This window comes from Manis javanica, chromosome 6 (assembly GCF_040802235.1).
Source record: "Manis javanica isolate MJ-LG chromosome 6, MJ_LKY, whole genome shotgun sequence".
Lineage (NCBI taxonomy): Eukaryota > Metazoa > Chordata > Mammalia > Pholidota > Manidae > Manis > Manis javanica.
Window position 1 is genome coordinate 90,129,108 of NC_133161.1, and position 11,177 is coordinate 90,140,284.

The following is an 11,177-nucleotide window of genomic DNA, read 5'->3' on the forward strand; positions in this document are numbered from 1 at the left end:
TATGGTGTGTCAGAGCTAAAAAAAAAAAACAAATTTTTCTGTCTTCAGTTTAATTCACCCACAAATTACCTTCTGTTAATTTGCCTTTTGATTATCAGGATACTAAACTCCCAAAGGACTACTCTCAGTTTATATACTTACTATCAGCACACATGCCTCCAACTAATAGAATTTATTATTTCCTATGTGTCTCCCATTAATATCCTTTTAATAACACAGTAAATTGTTTTACCACCACACTTGAGGAAGCTAAGGCCCACTGGGTTTATTTACGTAAGTTGCTTAGAGTTCTACCACTTGAACTGGTGAAGTCTTAGTTCCATCCCAGGAACTGGGATTCAAAGCTACTACACTATGTCGCTGCCAATTATTGATAGGAATTCAGGTATAAAGTCAAATCCAGGACACACAGTACTATGAACTCTGCCCTTGATTAACACTCCACATCTACCTTGTAGACTGTAATGAAAATTCTGGCTCTAGTCTTACTCTCTGGACCAGACTTTACTGGGGCTACTCATATGGGGCATTTTTTTTTTTTTGGTATCAATATCACGAGCAACATTGTGGTTACTAGATTTCCCCCATTATCAAATCCCCACCACATATCCCATTACAGTCACTGTCCATCAGCATAGTAAGATGCTAGAGTCACTACTTGTCTTCTCTGCTATATACAGCCTTCCCCGTGCCCACCCCCATGTTATGTGTGCTAATCGTAATGTCATATAGGCACTCTTACTTTGCTTCATAATATGAGAAAATATGAGCGTTAGACCTTTTTATCACCACTGCAGGAGGACTTGGGTCAGGACTCAAAACTGAATTCTGATGCATTTTAAAAGTCTTTATTGCTGGCAAACTGGGTAATGGGTTGGGCTTGGGCATGAAGTACAGTCATGGAGATTGACTAGATCATTAAAGAGTTGATACAACAAACTCCCAAAATGGCACAAAACATATCTTGAGACTTCCAAAAGTTAGGAGTTCACAAAAAAAGTCAAAATTTAACACACTGTAAATTAAAATGCTTTCTGTTCACATGCAATCCATTTCAAAAACTTCCAACATCATTAGAAAAACCAGACACCGTGTAGTCTCTAAAATTTATTTACAGTTAATAAGTTAAAACGCAGACATACAACCAGATTGTAGGTCTCAATCATATGCACATCAAACTGTCCAAAGAAACAATGCAGTTCCATTACAAACAACTGCTTTCTAATGCACTTAAGACATAATCAAAAAATATTTTAAACATACCAATAAAGTAAATATTATATGTATCTGTCCATTAAAAACCACCAATCTAAAGACTGCTGTGGCAATCCTTCAAATAAAAAACTTTGAGTTCAAAATTGCTCAGATTTATTGTATTCAAATGTTTATTTTTAATGAAGTTTTCAGAAAAATAGTACTATCGTTTGCACATACATAGCAAATCAATAGGTGTCAGCCACCAGCTTAAATTACAACTTGTCCAATAAGATTCTCAAACTTCGAAAAAATAAATACACATCACAACAGACACTTTGCACTAACAACAATGAAGCTTGCCCTCTACAGTCATGACTTTAGCGGTTTCAGTCAAGACAAAGAAGTTGCTGGTTGACAGGAAGGATAAAAGTGACATCAGGAATTTCAAAAGATTACTTGAGGTGCCAATCACCACATTTAGGCACTCGAGAGTTCAAAATTGAATAAAAGCATAGCAAGGTGATAAAGTTCCTCCTAGCTTCCCCCTCTATTTGTGCCATATGAGATAGAAGATAAATTAAAAGAATGAAAAAAGATCATGGGATTTCTCTTTTAAAAATCTATATACAAGCTAAGCTACACACTCATTTCAGAGGACAATAAACGGATGCCTCACCAGAAAGGCCCCAGTGCCAAGTTCCTTTTCACATTCTGCCCAAAAGTACCCACAAAATACTTTCACTTCTTTATTAACATGCTAGTCAACTATGTAAGTTGTTTCTTCACATTTTAGAAGTTGTAAAACAACTAACTTTAGCAAGGTTTTGCTAAAGAAAACTTGGCAGAAATATTTTTTTACATTTTATTTCACAAACTAGAAAGGGCATGATTTTTTAATAAACTAGATAAGTAACATTGAATTCAGATGGGCAATCAGATCCAACTGAAATCAGATGGCCAAGCATTTATGCAACATCAAGTGCACTAATGTAACAAGGCGTTAAGAGGAAAAATAAGTATCTCAGTTAAATGCATGGTGTCAATGGTTGTTTCAGTTTTGTGCTGAACAAAGTTATGTCCCCAGCTAAGTCTAATTTCAAAATCCTCTGGGAAGCTATCTAGAGGAGCTATATGTTGAAATTACATTCTAGTATGGCCATTGGATTTTTTTTTAATAATTACAAAACTATATACAATAGTGAAGTGGTACAAATACACACTTTTTTCTCAGGTGCTAATTAGCTAAAAAAGTTGATTTTGGAGGGGAAAATGCTATTTGAAATACAATTGGCAATGGAAGCTAATAACCAGGTGAATTACATAAGCTTCCTATCACACAAATATAATTTAATACTCTCCATCTTCTAAGTAATTATTCACTTTTAGTTACTCATGTGACAGTATTTGTAACAATGCAGTATCAAGTAGTGAATAAAAATGAGGCTTACTGGGAAACTGGCATAAAGTCATATATATATATATATGTATGTGATTGTGTGTGTGTGTATGTATGTATTTATTCTTTCTACAAAACAAGAATACTGAAATTAAAGTCACAAAACTACTACTATGAACTATTAAACTCAAAGAATTCATTTCAGAAAGCTACACCATTTGAATTCTAAGAACACAGGAGTGAAAACAACTCTCATTATTCTCCTAAGAGGCTGCCAAACAGACAGAAAACCTGAATACTGAGGATCTCATACGTCAAGTTCCAGCCTGGTATGGATGGTTCCATGGCAGGATACTTACATTTGTAATGATAGTGGTACAAAAACACTACTTGACCCTTTAGATATTGCAGTAAAATCTGACTGTGGCACCACTGGCTACAAACCCTTAAAGTCTTGCTGCCACCAATGACCAAAGGCACTTGGATAATCAAGAATTCCACACGGGGCCATATGGTATAAACACTACTAGCAAAGTGTAAATGAAGGGTCAGTACTCTGTGGCTCACCTGTTGGATTCCTGTGGCTTTCAGCTGTCAAAGGCTGGTTACTGCATACATAATTTTCAATAGAAATAAGATAAAAAAGAACAAAACATGGAGCAAAAAACTCAATTGTCATGATGTTCATAGAAAGTGATGGAGAATAGTTCAGACATTTCTTGTTACCCAACAACAGAAACAAGGAAGAGACATATTTTGCCCAAAGTAACTTCAACCAGTTATTAGATACCAAGAAATGCCCCCACCCCTCTAGATTATTAATACTTCAGAGAATTCTGAAGGGTATTCTGTTCATCAGTTTAATCCCAAAGTTTACAAACATTCATTTCTCCTATGCGATTTCCACTTCAAAATAAATTAACCTTGTAATGTACCTGGATTTGCACATCAGACCAGTACAAGGAGGTCAAATAATTTCCAATGGGATTCCATCCATCTCTTTAACCAGTAGTTCTTGTGAATTCGTTTTTTTTAAGTCACAACCCATGTGGTTTCAATAGTTTTTTGTTCAATTAAAAAGAATTTAACAAGTCAACTTTTCCCATACAAAACTTTCTACCATTTTCTTTAGGAGCTCAGTAAATATAAACACTAAATTTCAATATAAAATCTTTAGACACCTTAAAAATGTTTAAACAGTTCTACTTTGCATCTCTTTGTTTGTAATCACTGAGCCCATTATTTTCAAAGCCGTACAAATACTTGCACTATTAAGTCATCAGCTTGAATCTCTTAGAAAATATCCTTGGTCAAAGCTCTGGAATCCCGTTAAAATTAGAAAATGAGGGGATTCAGAATACCCTGAGCACAAACTAGTATAACACCACATAACATGTCCGATCTTCCGTCCAGAAAGAGGGATGGCAGTCAAAAAGGTAAAAAGAGGGTGGGGGATAGGGAATGAACAGCAAGTAAATTCTGGCTTTATTACACACGCACGAAACCAAATTCCTTTGGAAAAATAATGACTTCTTCGGAGGGCTTCCAGACCAGTGAGGTAGAGTCCAAAAGGGAGAAAACGGATCTGCCCCTACAGTCCTGGAGACGTCTCAATCTGGGGTTAGGAAGAAGAGGGACCTCCCCTGCGGGTCCGGCAGTCCCCTCCCGCCACAGACCCGGTGCGGGGAGGCAGCAGAGAGCACACCTGGCCCGAAGTCCCTGCCGGCGACGGAGCATCCCGGGGACGCGGGGCCGGAAAAACCATCCGGTGACTTCTTCGCCCGTAAAGTGCACTAGGGAACGGGGTCCTGGCCGGATCTGTAAACACTCGACTGACACTTGTTCATCCCTCCAGGCGGAAGCTCCGTCCCAGGGTCGGCGGCGGCCGCGCCTCACGCCCGCGGCACCGGAAAGCGCCGGAGCCTCACCACGGGTTCCAGGTTCACTCGCAGGACTTGACGCGCTCTGCGTCGCGCCGCCGCCAGGCTGCGCTCGCCCCACACGTCGCCGCCGACGCGGATGGTGGGGAAGGTGGTCAGCGTCGGGGTGGCCGCCCTCCAGATCTCCTCCAGGGTGCGGCCCCCAAAGCAGGGCTCTGGCGCCGGGGGCTTGGCGGGGCAGCTCTCCTCGGCAGCGAACGGCGGCGGGCGCTTTCTCCTGCGGGCGGCGGCTGCCCGGGCTCCGCGGCGCCTCCTCCTGGCCGCCGCGCCCGGGCCCGGTCTGCGCGCGGAGCCGCGGGCGGCGGGGGGCGGCGGAGGGTCGGGGACCAGGGCCCGGCAGGAGGAGTAGCCGTAGACGTCCTTGCTGCGCAGAATGTGCGGGGAGAACTGGTGCTTGAGGCTGCATAGGAAGCTCCAGAGCTCCGCGTCCGAGCTCATGAACTCAGTGCTGCGGGGCATGAACAGCTTGAAGGCGTCGCCCAGCGCCTTGGTGCTGTCGGCCAGCGACAGCTGCGACCGCGAGTACACCACCTTCTCCTCCCGCGCCTCCAGTCCGGCCCCTCCTCCCGCCCTGAAGCCTCCGCCCGGGACGGCCGCGGGACGGCGCCGCCGCCTCTTCACGCTGCGCCGCATCGCATCGGAGGCCACTCGGGCCCGCTCGCGCTCGCCGGGGCCCGCCGCCGCCGCCGCCGTCCCGCCTGCGTCCGGCTCCGCGGCGGCGGCCGCTGCTGGCGCCTCCCTCCCGGCACGTCTCTCGCTACTTTTCTCGCCTCCGCCGCCGCCCCTCCCCCCGCGAGGGCGGAGGACGCGGGCGAATATCCTGCCGCCTGGTACAAGATGGCGGCCGGCGCTCACCCCTGGGCTTTGTCATTGGACGGCGCCTCGCCCCCTGGTTTCTCTTTCTTCTCCACGCTAGCCTCCTTTCGCCCTCTGTCTTTCTTTAAATGTGCCCGCCTCAGGCCCCTCCCACCGCAGCTCCGACTCCACCCATTGGGTGCTCTCCGAAGAGGGGCGGGGACTAGGCCAATTCCTGGAAGATGGTGCTGGGGTGGGTGTGGGTTGGTGGCCCTTGAACGCGAGTCAACAGTTGGGTGTACGGGGAGGTTGCCTGGGCTGGAGTAAGGGGTGGACTTCAGCTCCACCTTGGGGAGGGTTGCTCTCCCAGTGAGTGGGTGTGCATTTGTGGATCCAGCTGGGAGACCTACCAGTCTGAATAACAAAGGGAGGCAGGCCCCAAGGCTGTTGCTGGTATCAGAGCAGCGAATTTGGGGTTAAGGGTGGACAGAATGCCCCTTTCACAGTCCTAAACCTTCAAAGGCCTCTTGGCATCTTCATCTAACTCTTGCCTCTTTTGGCCCCAGTCCATTTCAAGCAACCAGTAGTAAGCCAGAATCATTTAGGTAATACGGGGGCATGGATGAGATTGTCTCCTAGAAAATGGAATCGCCTTCATATTTAAGAGATACTCTGCTCATTGGGAAAGCAAAGCCTATTTTACCTATAAAATAAAACACTCTTTGTTCAAGTTGATCAAAGATCAATACAATAAAGCCATTCTCCTTAAAAGAAAATTTCCTTCTGTTTAAATAGATGGTTCTGTTAAAAGAGCACACACTTCACTTCTCATTTAGTTTTAATATGTCCCTTGCCAGCACCATCTCTATCATTTAGAAAGGAAGCAGCAACACAATCAAAAAGGTTCTGTTGAAAGAACGCAGTTAATACATTATCTTTTGTATTCCAGGAAAGTGCTAAGGTTTGTAGAGTTGTGGACATTCTTTACTACTCTGCCTGTCAACAGCTCAGTGCCTGTCAGTGGCACTGTTTTGCAGAGTGAACCAATGAAATAACACTAATTATTTGAAATGAAGTGAGATACATACATATCGAAATCGCTTAGCACAATAATTTTATATTTGACCTTTTTTTTTTTTTACAATTTTCCTTTTAATTCCCTAAATTTTTTAGGATAAAAAAAATCTCCTAATCCTTAGAATGTTGAGGTAGGCATGCAACTTTTACCCCTCAGTGAGCATCAGATTTGCGGTAGAAAACTGATAAAGCACACGTTTTCTGTTTGCATATAGTTGCTAATGATTCCCTCAAATATTTGAGCTGAAAGATCTTTAGTGCAATCTCCTTATATAGATGAAGAAATGTGGACCCACAGAGGTTCAGTAACATGGCTTGTTGATAGCAGGTCTAGGACCATGATTTTGGTCTTTGTTTTCCTTATCTAGTGATCTTTACATATCACTGGGGGCTTTTCTAACTGTGTTGCCTAGCCTCTAAGAGGTTCAAAAGAAAATGCTTATGCAGGACTAGAGAGACCAAGGGACAGAGTAATAGCCCTAATTCTACTTCCACTCTACCCAGAATCAAGTGGTTTTCCTCTGTTCTACATTGGACTTACTCGAGATTTTGTTTGGACCTGATAGTATGTTTAGTTTCAATAAAAACTAAAACAAAAATATTCTGAGAGTCGCTTCTCTATAGCAAAGCAGCCTCTCTACACAATGGGGTTTATGGCAAAAACAAAACTTCTTACCAGAAGATCATTTCTCTACCTACCAAAATCATGGTAACTTTCTGAAAAGAAAAGGCATTTTTCCTAAGAAAGCATCCTCTGATCTCAGAACAAGTTTATGGAACCAATTACCAGCTTCTTAAGTCCTTACGAGGAAATAATAAAACAACTACTCTTCATATCACAATTAGTTCTCTGGGTAATTCTGGGAACACACAGTAATGTGAAATTTGAATAACTGCCATAGGAATGCCCCTGCAGATAGATGTAGAAAAATCTCAGAGTAAACCAGTGGAATGATAAGAGGATTTCATAATGAAAGAAAAGCGTAAAAAAAGGATTTCTGTACTCCTGGCTTCTCCTGTTGTTATTCCCTTCCTTCTCTGTTAATCATATTATAAATTCTTCAGAATCTATTGCCACAAAAATATGTATCAGGCATCTATACAAACTTATAAAATTGATTTCAATTAAGAAGATCAATCTTTTTTCAACACAATTCTGGTTCTAAGAAAACATAAGATCTCAACAAATTATATTCAATAGTTCATTTTATAATATATTCTCATTTAATTTACTTAAACCAAACAATAATTTTTTAAATTAGTGTATGTTAAAGAGTTTAAATTATTGTACACTTTTAAATTTGCCACTGTTTGTGCTCTCTGCTCTTCTTCTTTCTCTGTTTCTTATTTTTACATTTCTTCTTAACCTGTACCTTTGATTAGCTCAAATAGTTTACAAATGGTTCAATCTATTCCCTATAAGTGAGTAAAATTTACACATAAAGATAATACATTTCTTCTAGTTGCTGAGATGTTCCTAAGACACTATAAATTTTATGATAAGTTAGCAAATTAAATTTTCCTTCTTGAGGAATGATTGTTTAAAATTCTGAATTTACTCCTTTACCTCTTAAAGGAAATGATGCCTCCTATATCTGATAAATAAGTGGCAAATAATAAGAATAAACAGGGAAGAAAACCTAGCTATATGTGTGTATTTTCTGAATTTATAACTTATGTAGTTTAAAAAATGAATCCAGGAAGAATATGGTGATTAGAGAAATTAAAAATAAAATATATCTGTTAGCTATCTGGAAACTTTCCTTTAAGATCCCACTTCCATAAAATAATTTGCTTCTTGAAAAGTGGCCAAAACATAAAATTTTTTTTAAGTACATGTACTTTCAGTTGTGAGCATCAGCTCTGGAATCAAATAGGCTTTAAATAAAACAGGACTTTATAACAAAATATCCTTGGACACAGTATTTGCCTTTCTGATCCTCAGTTTTCTCATTTATAAATTGAACATAATCTCTATTTAAATGGATTGTTTTGAGGATAAGATGAGGTAACATTCGTAAAACATTTATTATGGTGGTGCCTGGATCACAGTAAGCATAGAATAAATAATCACTATCCTTATTTCTCTTACCTAATTAAGATTTTACTTGATTTAACCAACATATGTTAAATCCTATATTACAACGTGAGTCTAGAGTTTTGTTTTAAGTAATAGATTGCTGAGGAGAAAATCAAAATGTTAGTGCTAGAAGGAAACTTGAGAGATTATCTACTGAGTCTAACACTCTTAATACAGATGAGAATACTGAGATGCCAAGAGATCTGCCTAAATTCACACAGAGGAATAGTGGAAGACCTTGAACTAGAACCTAGGTCTCTGTTAGTTAGGCCTGAGTCGTTTCTAACATTCTTGTATTTAATCCAAGGAGATAGCCTTAATTTTTAGTTTGAATAAAATTACATAGAGCATGAGTCATCAAGAAACATTTCAGCCTTTTCATTAGAATCATTCTAATTTAGATTTTTCTACAAAAGTCATCACAAAGATCAGGTGTGCTCTAAAACTACTTATTGTGAAATACACAAAGACCATATAACTGAGAGGACAGGACTTGCACTTTCCCTACTCTTCTTCCTACTCACAACTTAAAATCTTGGACATTATATATGAAATGAACATCAGATGATTCTGAAAAATAGAGAAGAGAAAGCAGACAGGCTAGGGACCTCAGAGCCCACAGAGCAACACAGCTGTGAGTTCTCTGGGTTTCCTTTTTTCTCTTTTCTGCAAGCACCTCAGACTGTGTGCTGGAGAAGCTAGCAATCTAGAGATGCCAACAGATGTAGACATAAAAAAGCCCAAATAAAATCTTTCCTCTCTAGATATAGGACTAGGAAATGAATGGCCTAGCCAGACAGAAAAAAATCAATGTACTTCAGCAAGACCCCCCTAAAAAAAATGGCTTCTGCCAGGGCCCAGCTGTAAGAAGCACCCTACCACCCCTGCCGGGGTAGTGTCAGAGAAGGCTAAATAGGTTTATCATGACTCCATCCCTCCTGGGCAGTAAAGAGACAATCTTCTCTAATTCCTTCCACCTTGCAAGTCATCAACAGCACAACCAAGTATCACAAACTCAATGACAAAGACCCACGTCACTCTAATGGAGACTTGTCTGTGCTGATATATGTCTACTTTTGGGGTTTGGTCTGAACCCTCAAGCCTGCTTTATATTATTATCACCCAGCTCACACTGTATTATCCAATAAGATAACTATAAAAAAACTTTATCACATTTTTGTTGAAATCAAAATATACTATGTCTGTGGGCCTTTACCTAACCTACCAAGTCAGATTTCCCTATCAAATAAGAAATGAAGTCATCATAATTTTTTGTAAGCTCTCAAACTGTTTGATCTGAACTGTAGACTCGACTTGTCCTATTTTTTTCTTAATAACTTTGGAGCTCAGCTGTAATTACATGTAAAAATAATTAGCCAGTTTGAGTCTATTAGTATCAGATTGGAAAAATATTAACATATTGAATCATAATGTAGAAAAAGACTACTATGTAGTAAACTGAATAATTGGATGAATAGAGGTCAACAAATTAGTATTATAACTTAAAAATATAAGTATTATCAAGTAATGATTAATTCCTAACACACAGTTCCAATCCTGCCCTTTTAATACTCAGAAATCTTTAGTGGGTCTCCATTGCCTACCAAATGAAGAATAAACTGTGTAGCCTGATACAAAAATACAAAAAAACCCTTCAAATTATAACCCTAACAAACTTTTAAGCCTTTCTTATACATAGACCAAAACATAACTTCCTGCCAAACTTCACTATAATATATTCCTATATATTATATATTCACAATAATATATTCCTAGAATAATTCCTATTCATGCAATCATTCAAATAATTTATTGAAAGTCTACTATATACCAAACTGAAGGCTGAGCTTAAACAGTGAGCAGAACTATACTGGGAACCCACCTCATGATGCTTATAAGCTAGGAATTATTAGTTTCCTATGGTTGCTATAACAAATTCCCACAAACTTGGTGGCTTAAAACAACACAAATGTATTTGTTATCTTACAGTTCTGAAATTCTGCAGCTTGACACTGGACTCACTGGACTAAAATCAAGTTGTCAGTAGGGCTGTGTTCCTTTCTGGAGGTTCTGAAGGTAAATCCATTTCTTTGGCTTTTCCAGCTTCTAGAAGCCACCCACATTCCTTAGCGTATGGCCTCTTCCTCCATCAAAAGCAGCAGCATTAAATCCTTCTGGCCATTCTTCAGTAGTTAATATTTCCATCTGACTTTTCTGCTTCCTTCTTGAACTTTTAAGGACCCTTGGGATTACTTTGGGCCCTCTGGGATAATCCAGGGTAATCTCTCTACTGTAAAGTCAGCTGATTAGTAACCTTAATTCCATCTACAACCTTACTTCCTCTTTTCCATGTAACCTAACATCCTGCATGTACCAGAGATGAAGATGTGTATATCTTTGGGGGACAATTATTCTACCTTCAGAATTACAGTTTAATAACAACACAAGTTTAACATATACTATTCATAATCTGTGCCAGACCCATGCTAACCACTTCACAGGGATCATTTCATTTAATCTTCACAACAGTTCCATGGGGTAAGTACTATTCTATATGCCCCATTTTACAGATGAGCAGATTGGGACTATTCTTTTCCATCTATGTTTTGTTTGTCTCATTTTCCCCATCTTCTTCTTTCCAAATTTTGTCATCCTTTGAGCCCCTCTTTATCCATGTGCTCTCTTCCTTCTA

General features: G+C 40.1%; 1 protein-coding gene across 1 annotated transcript; it reads right to left on the reverse strand.

Annotated features, from left to right (window-relative positions):
- Window positions 1-826: 826 nt before the first annotated feature.
- CCDC71L (coiled-coil domain containing 71 like) lies at window positions 827-5,457 on the reverse strand. The gene has a single exon (XM_017662485.3). The coding sequence runs from the start codon at window positions 5,164-5,166 to the stop codon at window positions 4,486-4,488; it is 681 nt and encodes a 226-aa protein (XP_017517974.2). The 5' UTR covers window positions 5,167-5,457; the 3' UTR covers window positions 827-4,485.
- Window positions 5,458-11,177: the final 5,720 nt, after the last annotated feature.

Coding starts and splice junctions, on each gene's coding strand:
- CCDC71L (XM_017662485.3), bottom strand. CDS start 5,166: ATGCGGCGCAGCGTGAAGAGGCGGCGGCGCCGTCCCGCGGCCGTCCCG.